The sequence below is a fragment of the Megalobrama amblycephala genome, linkage group LG3 (genome assembly GCF_018812025.1).
Source record: "Megalobrama amblycephala isolate DHTTF-2021 linkage group LG3, ASM1881202v1, whole genome shotgun sequence".
Lineage (NCBI taxonomy): Eukaryota > Metazoa > Chordata > Actinopteri > Cypriniformes > Xenocyprididae > Megalobrama > Megalobrama amblycephala.
This window is the reverse complement of record NC_063046.1, coordinates 19,923,658-19,943,119: the sequence shown is the minus strand read 5'-3', so window position 1 is coordinate 19,943,119 and position 19,462 is coordinate 19,923,658. Positions and strand designations below refer to the sequence as shown.

The window sequence follows — 19,462 nt, the reverse complement described above, 5'->3', positions numbered from 1 at the left end:
CAGTGATCTTTGGGTTCTTCTTTACCTCTCTCACCAAGGCTCTTCTCTCCCGATAGCTCAGTTTGGCCGGACGGCCAGCTCTAGGAAGGGTTCTGGTCGTCCCAAACATCTTCCATTTAAGGATTATGGAGGCCACTGTGCTCTTAGGAACCTTAAGTGCAGCAGAATTTTTTTTTGTAACCTTGGCCAGATCTGTGCCTTGCCACAATTCTGTCTCTGAGCTCTTCAGGCAGTTCCTTTGACCTCATGATTCTCATTTGCTCTGACATGCACTGTGAGCTGTACGGTCTTATATAGACAGGTGTGTGGCTTTCCTAATCAAGTCCAATCATAATGAAACACAGCTGGACTCAAATGAAGGTGTAGAACCATCTCAAGGATGATCAGAAGAAATGGACAGCACCTGAGTTAAATATATGAGTGTCACAGCAAAGGGTCTGAATACTTAGGACCATGTGATATTTCAGTTTTTCTTTTTTAATAAATCTGCAAAAATGTCAACAATTCTGTGTTTTTCTGTCAATATGGGGTGCTGTGTGTACATTAATGAGGAAAAAATGAACTTAAATGATTTTAGCAAATGGCTGCAATATAACAAAGAGTGAAACATTTAAGGGGGTCTGAATACTTTCCGTACCCACTGTATACCTAAACATTATGAAATCCCAATTATGACAATCAAAATTACTTTTTGTCAAAGTTTAGCATTTTTTTGTACTGAAAAAAATAAGTTTTTCATTAATGTTGATTTTGAGGATGAATTTTGTCAATTTTCTAAGTGGGGTCTCATCATAATGTAACAATATTGAAAAACTGATTTTTTTTTTCATTACAAAATATACTAAACTTTGACAAAAAGTAGCTTTTATTGTTATAATTGTGATTTCATAATATTTAGATATGAATCCAACTGAATAATACTTGTGAAAAGATGTCTTTCAGTTAGTCAAATAGCACATAACAAACAGTGGAGTCTGCAGCCATTTACTGGTAAAAGCCATAGTTTTTTTACTTTTAAAACTGCATTTTCCAAAAGATGGGCAAAAATCTTACACTAAACCATGTCAAATTATCCATGTTATCCTCATGAATGAAATTTAGAAATGAGGGTCTTTTATAAAGTTAATTTTACATAAAAAGCTGTTTTTGTATAAAAACATATTTAAAAAATATATTTTTAAATTTATATATATAAATGTAAAAAATATGATAAATCCTCCAAAAACTGCACAAATTGTGGAGTAAAAACATTAATAAACAGAGTAAAATTACATTTGTTTAAAAAAAAAACAAAAAAAAAAAACAATTATTTTGTTACAAAATTACATTTTGTTGCCTGGGGTCTGTGGAGACCCCAAAGACCCTGAGTGTACTTCCCAAATGAAGACTGCAAAAGGGTTAATAAAATGATTTTTTTCAGCGTACATAGTGATAATCAGTTACACTATGATTTAAAGGACAGTGTTTTTCTGTGAAGCATTCAGGATGTTGTGTGCTATGATACAGTGCACAAAAAGAAAGCCACACAGGATCAGTTTACTCACAGATCAATGAATGTTCAGTCCAAAGACTACAGCGTTTTAAGGGGTACTGAAATAGTAGTACCTCAGTGTCTCAAAATGCAGCCTCAAAAGTAATTTTTGAATAATTTAGCTTAGTTGACAGTGAAAAAAACCCCAAAGTTTTCTTTCTTTTTCTTCTTTTGCAGTGGAGCTCAATTCCTCTGTTTTTCCTGCTCCTGTGTCAGTCTAAATTAGAGCCAAAAACACACAAAAACATACACACATTTTTGGTAAACTTATACTCAACATTGCTGTCAAAGAAGAGGGTTCTTCCTGAAAGAAGTAGCTTTTCCCTTAAGTCTCCTTTCTACTCTGTCTTTTTTGCTTATCTTTGAGGAAAAGTTCCTCTGACCTCTGGCCAGACTCACACATTTCTCAGTCAGGCCCGTGTTTCCTCACCTCGGTGTTGTGGATCTTGCTTATTCAAGGACGAAATACATGTGAGTTCAGCCAATCTATTGTTACCATTTTGACCAGAGTTCAACTGTACATTAAAGGGTTAGTTCACCCAGAAATTAAATTTCTGTCATTGATTACTCACTCTCATGTTGTTCCAAACCCGTAAGACCTTTGTTCATCTTCGGAACAAAAGATAAAAGATATTTTTGATGAAATCCAATAGGCATCTGATTCATCCATAGACAGCAATTTAACCACCACTTTAAAGGTCCAAAAAGGTACTAAAGACATTGTTAAAATAGTCGACATGACTGGTGGTAAATTGCTGTCTAGGACGAGTCAGATACCTCTCGGATTTCATCAAAAATATCTTAATTTGTGTTCCAAAGATGAACGAAGCTCTTATGGGTGTGGAACGACATGAGGGTGAGTACTTAATGAAAGAGATTTCATTTTTGAGTGAACTAACCCTTTAAGAGAGAACAAGACATCATAATAGCTGAATAACATTGTGTATAAAAGCCTCACATACAGTAAATTAAAGAAAAGTATCTTAATGAAACATAATCATAAACACTAGGGAAGTCAAGGAGCATTAACTCAGTCAGACGGTCCCCATAGCAGTGCATGAGTGCTGATGAAAAGCACCAGCAGAGAGGCCCTGTGGGTGTCTGGTCAGTTGACAGTGAGACAAAGTATGTGTAGCTGCTCGGCCCGGGAGAACAAGTGTGTTTGTGTATGGAACTGAAGCCCTTATCTCCAGCCTGTACTGACGCCATAGTCTTCCTGTCTCAAATCTCCTCCATTGATTTACTCTCTCCACTCTGCCTCTCCACCCCTCGCTCTTTCTCTGTTTCTCTTTCTCGATCTCTCACTTAATTCAGCTCACCCCGAGGAGCCCTGCTGGCTCCTGGACCAGTCATCTCCCTTTTCCGTCCTCTTTTTCTCTCTCTGCGTCTCTCCCGGAGATTAGATGTAGTCTTTGTACCCACTGACGTAAATACCAGTTGGCACAGATGCACGCAAAGTCTATTACTGTTGATGGGACACGCCTGTCTCTGGTTATGCAGGTTTACTGATGAACGCAAACTGATGAACTTGTAATCTTTATATCTGTCTGTCTGTGTTTGTACATCTCTGTCTCTGTTTTCCTTTCTTTTTTTCTCAGAAGCATACTTCAATCTCAGCAGAGGTCCACCGTTGCTCACGTTTTGACTGGTGTTATTGTAATTATTTAGTCTTGTGTGCCACTGTGAAGATAATAGTTCTGGAATGACTTGGCATAAGATAACTTCATTTGCATCGACTGTGCTGCACAAATGCATAGTGAATTACACGCTAAGTGAAGTAAACTCTTTGTTTACTCACACAAGTAAGAGTATGAGCTCTATCTCTCTCTATCGTCTAGAAGTTTATGGCCTGCTCCGTCGGCGCCAGGCGCTCTGCGACTAGACTAGACTACAATCAGCTACAGCAACAGAGTGGCCTGATCTCACTGAGTTTCTCTCCCTTTCCTCTGTTTTCAGCCTACTTCCTTCCTCGGGTTCTCAGATATTCTCTTTTCCTCACAGAGGCAACAACAGGCATGCTTTAAAAAACACTAAATGAATGGAAGGAGTCAGCTTTGCAATGCAAAGACAAAGAGGAAATAATCTTTGAATTGTTTGCTTCTCAGATTTATATTGTTTAGCTATACAATAATTAAAATATAGATTATGTTTTTTTTTTTTTTTTGGAAACATTTTTTGGATGTATACATACATAAATGTAATTTAATGGCTGGCTTAAGTAATATAAAAGTGACAACCTGCAGTAATATGTTTTGCAGTGATGAGATTTTCTGACCACTTTATTAACAATAATGATGTATAGTCTAGTTACAATGCAGGTTACATTGCAAGTAACTGTATTTAGGAGTGAGTCATTTGATAATTCACTAAACTGATTCATTTAAAAACTCTTATTCATTCAGGAGCAAAGCAAGTGACTATGAGAGAGTCATTGGTCAAAACAATGGGTAATTGAATCATTAACTGTACTGTTCAAAAACACTGAATCGTTCAGGAACGAAATGTCAGCAGCCGTTCTGCGATGGCTTTCTTTGATACAGTTTTCAGTGTCGCAGCAAATGCACAAAATAATGCATCTACAATGTAAGTTACTCAATATTAACTACTGTTTTTTAACTGTTATATAATAGCTGGTATATAATGTGCCTCCTTCAATAACTTCTCAAAATGGCCTACACATTGTCATTTATTTTCTGTGGTGATGCTTTATGGCCATAACACGCTCTTGCTCATGGGACATTGCTAGGAAGAAACTCATAAATCTGGTTAAAACTCATATAATCAAAAAACACTGAAATTATTGCGACAATTTAAATGAGTGGAAACAAAGATGTTGGTACGGCAAAACGATGAAACATTTATACAGTGAATGTTTCCAAACAGTAAAGGTAGCCATTATATTACAATTTTCAGAAAAGTAGAAGAAAATTTCACATTCTGCTTTTGTTAAGGATATTCCTTTTTTTATATATGCTCATACTCCTGCCACGTAGAAACATCTGCCACATTTACACAGCAGACATTCATTTAAGGCTCTGGCTGTCTCCTTGTCTTCACCATAAATGAGGTTTTCCTTGCCGAAACTCTGTTTTGACTTCCAGAATCTTCCACAGGAGACAGATTACACTGCTAATGTCTGTCTGTGGCTACGACTTCCTGCTACCATAGTCCACACCAGAAGAAACAAATCAGCAATACTGCAAAAACATCTTTACATTGTCTAATTGTGCTTTTAATTTATTTGGAGATATTTTCTTAAACTCAAGCCATCTTCGCTCAACTCACTTATTAGTCATACTCACCCTCTGAATGTTTTTTATTTAGTTTTTGTCTCTCTAGAGTATTTGAGCAGTATCTACTGAAACTAGCGCCATCCAGTATGGAGTATGGACCCAAGGAACGGCCTTGATGGGATGTGAGTGCCGTCCTTTCTGTCTCACCACTCTCCCTAAAGTCCATTAAGAGTAAGGGGCTTGTTGACATGCTATTCCTGTTGGGTCTTGCTAGACTTCATCAACGGGACCATGTCTGTCCGGACTGGATGGACTGGGGTTATTTTGGGTGGTGCTTTGGTGCTGGTCTCTCTGTCTCTGCTCCTCTGCTGATAGATTATCTAAGAGACTTCATGGGAGTAGCTGCAATTATTAGACTGACGCCAGGCTACAACAGTTATCACCCCCTCTGATAAGTGCAGGGAGAAAGCCTAAGGATTCTGCCACTGAAGTAGTGAGAAGAGCAAATGCAGTTTACTCTTGATGCTGACAAATTTGCAAGATTTACATAACAGGGGCAAAATCTTCATCATTCTAAATGTCTGTTAAGTATGCTAAATATCATTCACCAGTGCTGAAAAATAATGCTTAGGCTAAGACAAATTGCAAATTCTCAAAGTAATAAAGAAATATCACATGCAAGATTTCTGATTTCTTTCAGATTTCACACACACACACACACACACACACACACACACACACACACACACACACACACACACACACACACACACACACAAACACACACACACACACACACAGTTCTGGTATACTTTATAGGGACAAAATGTTCCTGCAAGGTATGCAAAATCCCTGTCCTTGTGGGGACATTTTTGTTCCCTATGAGGAAAGCAGCTTATAAATCATACTAAGTGATGTTTTTTTTGAAAATCTAAAAATGCAGAAAGTTTTCAGTGATGGTTTAGGGTTAGGGGAGATAGTATTTGTACAGTATAAAATCATTATGTCTATGGAAAGTCCCCACACAACATGAAAACCCATTGTGTGTGTGTGTGTGTGTGTGTGTGTGTGTGTGTGTGTGTGTGTGTGTGTGTGTGTGTGTGTGTGTGTGTCAAACACAAAAATCTATGTAGAATAAACTATTAAAGTTAAATGAATCAAGTGAATTGGTCTTGCAGTTATTTAAATAAAAATGTCTCGATAATAATAATTATAATACAAATAATTAGTAGTAGTAGTATTTTATATTATACATTTTTTTATATTTATAATTTCTATAAATAACAAAATAAAATGAAAGATGCATTTTATTGTTCCCCAAAAAAGACTATTTTTATTTATTTTGAAATCTGAGTATCTTGTCTAAGATACTGCCACTCTGAGAAGCTGGCAGCTTGTAATACGTTTTTATCACAATCATTACAGCACTAACATTTTGGTGTCCTGTCGCTGTCACAGCGCGCGCACACGCAAAGACACACACACACACACACACACACACACACACACACACACACACACACACACACACACACACACACACACACACACACACACACACAGAGGTACATGTTGCTCCTTTAAGAGTTCGGAAACTTGATACTGTGTTTGCGCAACAATCAGCGCGGCTCGCAGCCGCCAAAGTGTCTAGACGAGCACATGATGGGAATCAACCAATGGCTCCACTTCTCTCCTCAGGGGCCCCGTGTGTGTGTATCTGAAGAAGAAAGAGAGTGAAACGGTGAAAGAAACCATCGAAGAATCACATTAATCTCGCCCGAAACACGGAACGAAACCTCAAGACAGTACATGTCCGTCTATCCACCCGGAACGACCACTTTGCCGTCTCAACACGATCATTTTCTTCCGCGAGGAGCGAGTTAAACGTCAATAAGGATTATAGTGAGATCCATTCATGTGTTCGGCGTCATTAAACTGCTGCAGAAGGTTTGCTTGAAAAAAAGGGGGTCTGTTTTGGAGGTTATCAGAGATTTTTTTTCCCCTGCATATCGTGCATTTCGCGTTGTTTATCAAAGTTTCTCATGTTGACGGGGAATGTTTACAGACTGGATGCACTGCTCCTCACTTAGGTCACTATCATTACAGCCATCCCTTTGCTACAGTGTTGATATATTGTAGCAGTGGAGTCTAATGTTGGGCTTTGCTCAGGCTCTGCTCGGCTGTGCATGTGAGCACAGATCATTGATGTCGGACAGCGAGCGCACGAGCGTTTGGAGTCTCCGCGGTTCTGACCAAACATAGAAAAAACGGATGCAAACTGTTTAAATTGTCGTATGTTCAGGACGAGACGCTCGGGTCTGGTTCGGCGACTCTGGAGAAGCCGTTTGGTCACCGCAGGTAAAGAGGGGGGCGATGGAGGTCCGGATGACTGGAGTGACAGCAACCCAGAGAAGATCCCCAGAACGGAATACGCACCGGGAAACAATGCGGACTCTTGCAGCAAACGCGTAGAGGAACGCGGGGAACCGGGGGTCCTTATTGAACAGGATGGACCCCTCGACGAAGGGAGCGAGGGCAGGACGGTGACATGCTGTTTGTTTAAAGACCTCACCAGAGGCAAAAACCGACTCGCTTGTCGTGTGGAACATAGGAACCACAACAACTATAGCAGTTTGAGTGGCAGGGAACTGAAACATGGTGCCGTAACCGAGCAAGAACTCAAGAAGTGCACTTATGCGTTTCTCAAAAAGTTGAAAGAGAAGTCTCTGGATGTTTTACTGGAAGCTGTGGAGTCACAAGGCGGGATGCCGAGTGGATGTGTTCTGGTTTCGCAGACTGAAGTGCGAATTGGAGGTCAGGTGGTGTCTCCGCAGTACCTGTTGTGTCGACTCTTTCGCTGGCCAGACCTGCGGCTCTCCTCTCTCCTCAAACCGCTCTGTCACTGTCAGAGCTTCAGGGCAGAGGACAGTCAGACTCTCTGCTGCAACCCCCATCACTACAGCCGCCTCTGTGGACCAGTCAAAGATGGTGAGGAAACCCTGTGAATGGTTTTAATCAAGGCAATAATGATTTTCTTGTTTACTTTGTTATGCATCTGAAGTGTAATGACAATATAATTTCAACCCTGCTGAAAAAAAACAAAACAAACTGAACTTCTTTGCTGTTTTAGTTGGCCTTCCCATCGATCCAGGCTGGTCTGTTTCATGCTTTTTAGATGAGGTTTTGGGCACTTTTTGGAAGTAAAAAATGTACCCAAGCCAGGAGACCATCTTAAACCAGCTAAGACCACCAAAGCATATAAGTGTTTCTATAGCATCAAATGAGGCGAAACAAAATCTTAATATAAATGTGATTTTTACTTGAAGCCTGGGTGAATGATAGGGAGGGGAGTTGGACAGTGATACTCCTGTTCAGGAAGTGGAATTCCCAACTAGAGTCCCTCTGGGATTCTCAATTTCTCTGCTCCCTCCCTATTCACAAAAACTCTACCATAACATTGTGTATGGACAGTTGCAGATTGAGAACAGAATTGATTGAACAATAATCTTAGAAAGAATATAGTGTAAAAATGTAGCATGCTGGTTTAGTGACTGCATAACCATACATCAAAAATAAAAGTAGTATGACTTACTCTGTAGTCCTCCAAGAGACTGAGTCATGCATACAAATGGTCACTACAGTCCAACACTAATGTCCTGTAAGTGGTTATTAGTTTTAAAGCAAAGTCTGATACAAGTGTTTTCCATATTTTTTCATTGGAAGGTTTTATTCACTGTCAGCCAAAAAAAAAAAAAGTATTGTTTCCGCCCAGTGTAATAATGAGATTCAGAACAGGTCGCTTTTAATTGGATTCCATGCATTCTTGGCACATGACACATTCATTGTCTTTTTGATGGATGCTCTTCTTCACCTGTAATTTCCATACCAGCTGGTAACATTCTCATTGGCTGTGCTGGAGAAACTGTACCAAACGCTTTCGTAGTATTAGATCTCTAGTTGTAGGGGTCTGGTCATATAGGCATAAGAGATTTATCCAGAAAACTCTAACTCAGTTCTCTCTATTTTTCAGACACACCACCTCCTCCATACTCCCATCTATCCCCCTTACCAGAACACAAGCCACTGAGTAAGTAATTTAGTTTTCCTCAGTTCAAGTAAGCAAAGATTCCTTGAAATAAAAGTATGATGTTAACTCTGTATGTCATTGTTTTTTTAACTGCAGTCAAATGGAGAAAAGATTTAATTTTATGTCTTGTCATTTTGCAGATTCTTCCCTCCCAATGCTGCCTTACATAGAAACCGAAGCCACGCGTTCACTTTGTGGCATGTCGCAGGACTATTCAGGTTGGTGTGCAAGTCTTCAGTAAATTAATGGCTTTAAATGGGGGAAAAAGAATTCAATAATTACTGAGACTTCCTGGTTGATCCTGAAAATCAAATAACTTATATTAACACTATACTGTTCAAAAGTTTGGGCTGCTACTTGAATTGTTGCAAAAGATTTTTTTCAAATCAGTTCTGTTCTTTTGAACTTTATATTACTCAAAGAACCCTGAAGAGAATTAAACATGGTTGCCACAAAAATATTAAGCAGAACAGCTGTTTTCAACATGAATAATAAGAAGAAATGTTTCTTGAGCACCAGATTAGAATGATTTCTGTATGATCATGTGACACCGAAGACACTTTACATCACAATTACATTTGTTTTTTAAAAAATGAATAGAAAGGTATTTTATATTCTAATAATATTTCAAAATATTCCTGTTTCCACTGTATTTTTTTATCAACAAAGCATAATAGAACTTTTGAACGTTAGTGTATGCTGAATGTGATGCTTTGGTTTGGTCCTTGCTGTTTTCAGAGCTGCTAATTAGGATAATATAATGTCAAATGGCTTAGCTTATCCATGCTGTTTTTGTTAGAACTGGTCAGCTAAGCATTCCTCTCTCTGTCGTGCATATATAAAAAACTCCCAACATAAACTTTCTGTGCTTGTTCTATGGTTCTTGAAGAAGGAGCATGTTGTCTAAATGCAGACATTTATTCGGTTCTCTCTTTCCTTTTTTCTCGTTCCTTGTCCAATTATGTCAATCATGTGGTTAATGGTTCTCTCTATTTCATCACTTCTGTGTTTAAAGATATTTTTTTTAATATGATGAATACACTTTCCTCTGAAGATTCATTAACATCAATGTTGGCTTTCTCCAGTTTGAATATGATATCTAGATGAGCTTTATGCAAACAGCTAAAATTTCTTAGACGTCATCCACCAGCTTTTCAGCACTAAGTCAAAATTAGATTATGAGCAACAATGGGTAGTCTTGTCAGGATGCTGACTGGGGGACTCAGGGCCTCCTGAGCTCTTATCAGCTGTGTGTCTTACAGCCCTTTGCTGATTATTACCCAGCATATAGAGCTCTGAAGACAAGGAACAAGATCCTCTTTTGGTGTGTCACATACGTTCTTTCCTCCATTATTTTCATGTTGTTGCTTCCTGCTGAGTTTTGCAATGCAAGCCCTGGCATAGCCAGCCAGTCGCATTTTAAAATAAGGTTTAAATTACAGGCCTCGCTGTGGCTTCCCCTCTTCCTGACAGAGCGCAGGCCAACACGCAATTTAACTAATGAAATCCTGCCTGTCTCTGCAGAGATTCTTTACAGATGTTGACAAAGAATGACTCTATCAATTGTTGGAAAATTATTTGCCCCTGCTTTTTAGGGGACATGCATGTTAAGGCTTTTTAGATCTAGTTTTTGCCTGATTTATTGTAATTGCATTTATGTGCAATTGTATGTGTCTGTCTGCATATTTCTGTCCGTGTCTCCTCAGTATTGTGACAGGGAGAAATCATTTTGCTTTCTCATCCTGACACAAGCTGTTAGCTTCATCTTAGATAAGGATCAATATGCAGTCAATTCTCTTACCACAAATTCATCATCCAGAGGAATGAGCAACAAAATGACTTGCAAAAGAAAGACATTTCTGCAAATATGTCCCCCAGTGTAAGGATTTGTGCATGTATGCCTGACTGCCATGTATTTCACTGAAAATGAAGCATAGGAGGACAGTTCACCCAAGAATGAAAATTCTGTCATTATTTGCTCACCTTCATTCCAAACAAATGACTTACTTTGTTCTTTAGAACACAAAGGAGTGATATTTTGAAGGAAGTAAATGGGATCCAAAACAACATTGGATCCCATTGACTTTTGTTTTATGGATTTTATCGTTTTAAGAAAAAGTCAGAATATCCAAAGCTATCTCACGACCAATTCATACGTATTTTATGAGGTGGCTAATTCATACGACTTGTCTAATTTGTGTCGGGTAGGTTTAGGGGGTAGGTCATTCGTACGAATTCACATGAATTTGGCAACTCGTAAAATACGTACGATTTAGAAAAAAACATTCGAATTTGTACGAGTGAGTTTGTACGAATTCATATGAATTAGCCACCTCGTAAAATACGTACGAATTGCCGCAAGATCGGGTCGGAATATCTTCTTTTGTGTTCCACAGAAAAAAGTAAGTCATACAGGTTTGAAATTACATGAGGGTGAATGATGATAGAATTTAGAATTTTTTGGGTGAACTGTCCCTTTAAGAGTGATTTCAGAAAATAGATTTAGATACACAGAAAGAAAGATGTTGGCTTACTTTTGGAGCCAAACAATTCAGACCACTGCTATTGTTCTAGAGCTGTGAAAATACTGGAAGTGTTCTATAGTTCTCTGGCAGATCTTGTCGTGGCATTTCCATTATCACCCCTCTAAGTTCCCCCACCACTCACTGGCTCGGTGGAAGGGTCTAATATGTGGAGGGAGATCTAATATTTGGCACAGCAGGACAGACAAGACTCCATCCTCTCTTCCCCCCTCTGATTTTGTGGTGTTGGTTTAGGCTAGGCACACAAGCACCAAGAATGCTTTTGCAGGCACTAACAACTGTGCATGCAAAACAGTGCATATGAGTAACTTACTAAAGGAGAGCTTCTGAAAAGTTCCTGAAACCTCATTATCATACATAATAGCACTGCTTACAGATTTAAACTAGGCAGCAAAATGTGATTTCCATGTCATTGCATAAGAAACTTGAACATTAATGGGGCACTCTTTCAAAATTATAATAGTCCTTTTTCTGTCTTTTCCATGCATATGTGTTATTTTATATATTTGGAAGCACATACTAAGAACCAGAGAATCCCAAGATAATGACAGTGCATTTCCGTACAAAACTTACTTCATTAACAGTGTGTCCTCTGATGTCTGTTTGGGCCAGAGAGGTTTGAGACTGAGCAGAATGGGGGCACAGGCCCAGGGCTTTAGATCTTCTCCCTCAATAGAGCATGTGAAGCAAAATAATGCCATCAGTCTGTGTTTGAGTTAATCAGACTGGATAGGCTGGCGGCTGGGGGGTCAGGGGGTCACGAGCCTTCACTGAGTGGTCAGAGAGCTGAATGCTGGCCCTCGGAGGGGAAGAGGGGGCCCCAGTCGGCCCCGCGCGGGGAGAGAGGAATGCTGAGGCAGAAGCGGGGGGTGTTAGAGTCAGAGATGACAGATTTGGGCCTGTTAGTGGGGGTCGTTGCTTCTTCAGTTTCGAATCCTCTCCTGATAGGATTGGAGATTTAGAGAATGAATATGCTCCGTGTAACAGCAGAAAGAATAAGGGAGCTGATACATGAGAGTGGTCAAAACATTGACATTGCTTGTCGCGACAGCACAATATGGTAGAAATAAGTGTGGTAATGCTTAGGAACACTCCGCTGACACACAAAACTACAACAACAAAAATAATCTATTAAATAATTTTATTTATTTTTTATTTTTTTCCTAATCAGCCTAAACTTTTACCAAAAAAAAAAAAAAAAGAAAAATCTTTTCTTGGATAAAAGACTAAAAAAATATTGGTATTCTGTTTTATATTGTGCTTTGTGAATTTTTTTTTTTAATTCATACCTTTTTTTTTTTTCTCTCCCTCCTCAGATGCCAGTATGTCTCCATCCTCCGTGGCACAAAATCACTGGTGTAACGTGGCATACTGGGAGCTTCGTACACGCGTGGGCCGCCTGTACCCAGTTCACGACGCCTCTCTTAGCATCTTCTATGACCTACCTCAGGGTACAGGCTTGTGCTTGGGCCTGCTCCCCCTCTCTCCACGTTCCACCTCCGTCCAGCGCACCCGTGGCAAGATCGGACACGGCATCCTCCTCAGCAAAGAGCCAGATGGAGTTTGGGCTTACAACCGCAGTCAGCACCCTATTTTTGTGAATTCCCCAACTCTGGAGCATCACCCCTACCTGAGTTTGACTGTGAGGAGAGTCATGCCAGGCTACTCCATAAAGGTTTTTGACTATGAGAAGTCGTGCCAAATTCAACCCCCCAGCAATTTGGTGCACCTGGAAGGGCCGTACGACCCCAACAGTGTGAGGATCAGTTTTGCCAAGGGCTGGGGACCATGCTACTCCAGACAGTTCATTACATCATGTCCATGCTGGTTGGAGATTTTACTCAACAACCACAGATAACGTATATACACGAACAAATGCAGACATATACATCATTCTTACCATATACTGCGCACACTCACTACAAATGCTCAGACACCCACAGCCACAATCCCAAATGTAATCTATCTAAATTTAATATAAAGTTTTATATAAACGTATTATATGGAATACTTGTAAATACGGAGTCATTTTTACAACAATTATTTATGTATGGTGCAATGTCTTTATGGATGGATGGAGGAAATAAAACAAAAGAAATGCACTTTGGATTTCTGTGTGTTGAAATGTGCCATTGTTGGAATTTACATTGAGTCTTGTAGTATTATGCCATGAATTGATACAGTCAGTGCAGTATGTACAGTTGATGATGAAATATTTCTTTTAATACAATGTGTAAAAAAAAAGAAGAAGCAATAGATTGCAAAATAACTCATAGCCCTGTTATTATATTAATATCAGTGGATTCATATCAGTGTTCAGGTGTTTTGTATGATTTTGCTGCCTGCTCTCAAGTGAGGAATTGAGCAAAAACTTAACCTCTAATTTAATTTCACCCTTATTATCAATGCTAAACTTACATTTATGAATTTATCACTGGGTCCTTTGTCTTTGCTGGCAAAGATCTGATGATTGGTTGAATTTTCCTGAATAAAACTATAAAAATGTTATTGCATATCAAAAATTCCACAGTGAAATATGAGTCAAGGTTGTTATCTAGAGCTCATTTAGCTCAAGGCTCAAGTATACTTCAGTAGAACAGGGCATGTAGTGTTCTTCATACAATCTCAGATCATTTCTGGAGAATTAAACTTTTGCATTCCTTTTTTTTTCTTTTTTTTTTTAAGTAGAAAGTGAACTTTCCTATGCTCACACATCACATAAGTGTCGCAGCTTTCAGTTTCCAGTGTTGCAATGCATCAGGGTCCAGGGAAGCTTTCTTTTAGTGCCGTTGTTTGTTCTAGAGGGCGACCGCGTAGTGGCTAGCTTACTCAGCAGTCTGCCTGGCCCCACCTCATCCCTTTTAAAACAGGACTCCCAGAAAGCAACATAGACATTATCCCTGCGCCATGCAGCCCCAGCCGCCCAGCTCCAGACGCATTATTCAGTTCTGTGAACACCATATTATGACTGTGGAGACAGAAGAGAAAAACTAGCACCTTTGAACATTTATATCTGTGCAGGGAAACGGAAAAAATCATTCTGGAAACGGCCCCTGTGAATAGAGGCATTTGCATTTAGCATGTTTGTCTTGAGTTGGTGCTGCTTTTCATGGAGGATTTGAATAGATTAAACTTTTTAAATCATCGTTGCGTTCTCCCACATTTCTCAGGGTTCAGCGGTTAACGTGATTCTGCTTTAAACGGCATAATCGACTCATAATATGATCTGTTCTCATATGCATTTTTTTTAGTTTGTATCTCTAATTGATCTCATTTGTTACATTCTCAAAGCAGGATCTCTGTCTGAATGTTTCTGTGTGAGGTTTCTAGCCGTGGTGTTTTTAACTCCATGGTGGGCTGACCTCACAGTGAACTGGATTTCTGAGTGAGTGTGGTGATATTGGCTCAACCAGTGCTGCTCTAATTCAGTTTCAACCGCACCAGATCTCACCAGTTTGGGATTTATTCATGCAACTTGCAAAGAATTAGTTCAAATATTTGCCCTTTGTATATGCAAACAGAGATAATTTTAGTTTAACTACGATATGCTGTAAAATCAAACAATTGCCTTTTTTGAGATGCCTAAAGTTATTAACTTGAGTAACTTAGTTTGGCGATCTTATGCTTTGAGCTGAAGATACATTCGAATATCAAGGCAGATAGCTGAAACAGATAAATGAATTATTTACAGTGACTAATTTGAATGACTGTGGATTTAATCTACATGACTACCTTTTTATGTAAGGAGAAATAATATTTTTTTGTGGGGGGGGGGGGGGGTGAACTTTAGCTAATCTATTAAAACTAATGAATGCATTATTGTTAAATCACACTGTAAAAACAATCCCTGTAAAATTTACGGTAAAAAAAACGCAGCTGGTAACAACATTTTAGGTTTTATGGGACAGCACATAGTTTACTGTCTATTTTACAGTTCAAAACCATATAATTTAAAGGTTTATATTGTAATGATAATTACAGTTCATAACTGTTTATTTTACACACTGTAAAAAAATTCCCTTAAATTTTTGGTAATAAAACGTATTATATTAACTGATAATATTAATTTACCAACCTACTGAAGCAATAATATGTGTTGTGTACCTTTTTTAATACACTGACAACCACCAATCACAGTGGTGATGAGAGTCACATAATGAATCAAAGCTCATTCCAAGCAGCTTTTTCAAAAGCTGAGAAGGACAATATTAATATACAGAAGGTGCACACAGTGTCATTCACACAAAAACTAAACATCACCATGGTAACACATGAAAGTTTAAAAATGCAACAAACATTAATTTAACAACATTAGATGTAACATAAACCCTAATATACATAACAGATTAGAAAAAACTATGATGTATGAAAATGAAAATACATCAAATGTGAAGTGTCATGCAGGGAATTGTGGGAATGTAAATTTACGGTATTTTACCGTAAAATTAGATTAAATGTTAGATCTAATACAGTTATTCACCGTATAGTACGGAAACTTTCTGTAAATCAATTAACTGTTTGGTCCCACTTTATATTAAGTGGCCTTAACTACTATGTACTTAGATTTAAATTAATCATTTGATACAATGCACTTATTGTGTACATACATGTTTCTACATTGTACTTATATTTTAAAAACACCTCCATATAATTACATCTGTAATTAATTTCTGTAATTACATTTATAATTACACTGTTGACCCATCCCTTAACCCTTACCCCTACCCTTAAACCTACCCATACCATTAAAGCTTTCCCTAACCTTACCCATATCCCACCTCAGTAGCAGCAAAAGTGTTTTGCAATTCAATATGAACCCAATAAGTACATTGTACTTATTTTTTGATGTAAGTACATAGTAGTTAAGGCCAAAAGTGGGACCAACTGTTTTTCACCGTAGCATTTTTACAGTCTTTTACCGTTAAAATCACAATACTTTTTTAGACTGTAAAGTTTGTAAAGTTACTGCTTGTTGAATTCGTGGAAAAAGCCTTTAAAGGGATCAACCTAATCGAATCTCAATAGCAGATGCAGAGAGATGCAATTATGATGTCACATAAGACATTTAATTATATATCAGGTGATGAGTTTTTTTTTCCCACATGTACCCTTTTCTTCCTCTTTATTCCCATACAGTTTCAAAAAATATGGAGAATAGAAATTAGCGTCGACATCACCATAAATCATTCTGTCATCAGGTAATTATCTAAATATAATATTTAGCCTTTATTTTCTTTCACCCTTTTTCCTTCATTTAAATCATTCAGCAGTCTATATAACTTTTAGATTATTTAAAGTCCATGTAAGTATGTATGTAATGTGCCTGTGATGTGTGTAGAGTTTCTTTGTGTGTAGGCATATTGGTGTTTATTCCTAATCCTGTCTCTGTTTTGTTTCTTTAAGCACTATGTCTGTCAGCCACTGTAGTAATTATAGTGAGACTGGAAGCCTGGCTCGGGACGGCCCGCTCCTTAAACATCCTTCAGACACAACACTGCTAGACCCAGATCCTGAAACACTGCCAAAACCATTTTCCTACCCTTTCACCTCTTTTGAAAATTCTCTCATCTATGTCCCCCTCTCTTTTAAATCTAAAAAAAAAAAAGCAGTTTGAATTAAAAAGCAGTTTGAATTACCCCAAACCGTTGGATAAGTATCTGTCTATGGAGGTGGTTTTCTTTTCAGGCTGTTTTGCTTGCCGAGGAAAAATATTTGCCTTTGCTTTATCATGTAATTTTGAATTATTATATTTTTGCAGTGTTTTTTTTTCCAGTAGGCTATAAACTGTGTACTTTACAAAGGACTGAGCCACTGTAGACTGTCCAGCATTTCCTGTCAATAGCTCTGCAGCAGAGAAATCAATATGGTCCCCATGGAGCCAGACACAGTTCTGCTGTTCAGCTCCGTGTTTATCAGACACACAGTGATATATAAAGAAGACAATCCATTCTTCCTTTTATTCCTGATAAGCACATATTGGTGTGTGTCTCATTGAGTGACTATTATTATACTTTTTCATTCATCACAAGCACTTTATCATTTGATTAACTAACTGAACTTTTTATTATATAGGCCTATAATTATATGTGAAAATTCAGTGTTAATGTTGCACCTACACTACCGCTCAAAAGTTTGGGATCGGTAAGATTTTTAATGTTTTTAAAAGACGTTTTGTCTGCTCACCAAGGGTGCATTTACTTAATTAAAAATACAGTAAAAACAGTAATATTGTGAAATATTATTACAATTTAAAATGACTGTTTTCTATTTGAAAATATTTTAAAATGTAATTCATTCTTGTGTTGGCAAAGCTGAATTTTCAGCATCATCAATCCAGTCTTCAGTGTCACATGATCCTTCAGAAATCATTCTAATATGTCAATTTGCTGCTTAAGAAACATTTATTGTTTACAATTGAACAAAATATTTGTGTACAATATTTTTTTTTTCAGGATTCTTTGATGAATAGAAAGTTCAAAAGAACAGTGTTTATTTGAAATCTAATCTTTTGTAACATTATAAATGTCTTTACTGTCACTTTTGATTGATTTAATGCATCCTTGCTGAATAAAAGTATTAATTTCTTTAATTTATTTTCAAAAAAATAAAAATAAAAATTCTTACTGACCCCAAACTTTTGAACGGTAGTGTAAAATGTTACAAAAGCTTTGTATTTCAGATAAATGCTGTTCTTTTGAACTTTCTATTCATCAAGGAATCCTGAAAAAAAAGGACACAACTGTTTTCAACATTGATAATAATAACAAATATTTCTTGAGGAGCTAATCATCATATTAGAATGATTTCTGAAGGATCATGTGACACTGAAGACTGGAGTAATGATGCTGAAAATTCAGCTTTGCATCACAGGAATAAATTACTTTGTAAAATATATTTAAATAGTACACAGTTATTTTAAATTGTAATAATTTTTCACAATATTACTGTTTTTACTGTATTTTTAATTAAATAAATTAAGCCTTGGTGAGCAGACGAAACTTCTTTTAAAAACATTAAAAATCTTACCGATCCCAAACTTTTGAGCGGTAGTGTACATGTCAATTAACTCTCATTAGAGTATTAGTAGACGGTCTGCTTAATATCATGCGAACGCTTTATTGTGATGGTCCCCCAACAAACATTCTATTGACTATAAGTAACAGCAAGCTACATGTCAGCTTATTCCACTAAGTAAAGTGTTATAAAATTGCATTACTTCCTAAAAAGTAACTGTTACTTAGTTACATTTTATAGAAAGTAATGTGGTATGTTACTTTTTTCTCACCTTGGCTGGACTTGCTTATTTATTTTTTTAAAACAATAAAATATTCTATTTTTGGCAAATGTAAAAGCCCTTTGAAACCAAAAGTGAAATGAATAAGCGTCAGCTTGAAGAAAATGAAAAAATTCAGGCCAGTACAGGGTGCAGCAATTAAAAAAAAGAAAGAAAAGAAAAGAAAAGAAAAGAAACAAATGTGATGTTTAACTGAAGTAATTTTTGCTCATTCTTATGGTTGAATTGGACCATTGAAGGTCAGCAGCAAAGACATTAATGAAGTGAAATTAAATACAAAGTGTATTTGTGATATTTAACATTTAATTATTGTAGGTTTGTGTAATATTGATATCTGATATCTGAGCACTGAGTCTGTTTTTGTGCAAGTGAGATGAGTAAATGCATGCTTACATTTAGTCTAGAGTTACATTAACCATCATGGTTACACAGCGCACACAATGCCTCTGCACCTCACTCACGATTTTTTGTTTGCTTTTGCTGTTAGTCAATAAATGTGAAAAAGTAACTCAGATATTTTGTTGTAAATTTAAAAGTAATGTGTTACTTTACTCATTACTTGAAAAAAGTAATCTGATTACGTAACTCGTGTTTACTAGTAATGCATTACCCTCAACACTGTCTACTAACACGAACCCTACCACTGACAGTCCACTAATACTGAACTAATACAATAATGAGAGTTAGTTGACATGTAGGTGCAATGTTACTTATAGTCAACAGAATATCTGAAGGGGACCATCAAAATAAAGTGTAATTCTAACATAATCTGAT

The 19,462-nt window shown here is 37.4% G+C and overlaps 1 protein-coding gene across 1 annotated transcript; it reads left to right on the top strand.

Annotated features, from left to right (window-relative positions):
- Window positions 1–6,317: 6,317 nt before the first annotated feature.
- Window positions 6,318–13,496, top strand: smad6a (SMAD family member 6a). The gene is made up of 4 exons (XM_048184514.1): window positions 6,318–7,752; window positions 8,795–8,851; window positions 8,992–9,069; window positions 12,711–13,496. The coding sequence occupies exons 1-4, from the start codon at window positions 7,059–7,061 to the stop codon at window positions 13,250–13,252; spliced, it is 1,371 nt and encodes a 456-aa protein (XP_048040471.1). The 5' UTR covers window positions 6,318–7,058; the 3' UTR covers window positions 13,253–13,496.
- Window positions 13,497–19,462: the final 5,966 nt, after the last annotated feature.

Bases quoted from the DNA above. Each gene is read 5' to 3' on its own strand.
- smad6a (XM_048184514.1), top strand. From the start codon at position 7,059: ATGTTCAGGACGAGACGCTCGGGTCTGGTTCGGCGACTCTGGAGAAGC. The intron at 7,753-8,794 runs GTGAGGAAACCC...TCTATTTTTCAG, and splicing joins CTGTGGACCAGTCAAAGATG to ACACACCACCTCCTCCATAC. The intron at 8,852-8,991 runs GTAAGTAATTTA...GTCATTTTGCAG, and splicing joins ACCAGAACACAAGCCACTGA to ATTCTTCCCTCCCAATGCTG.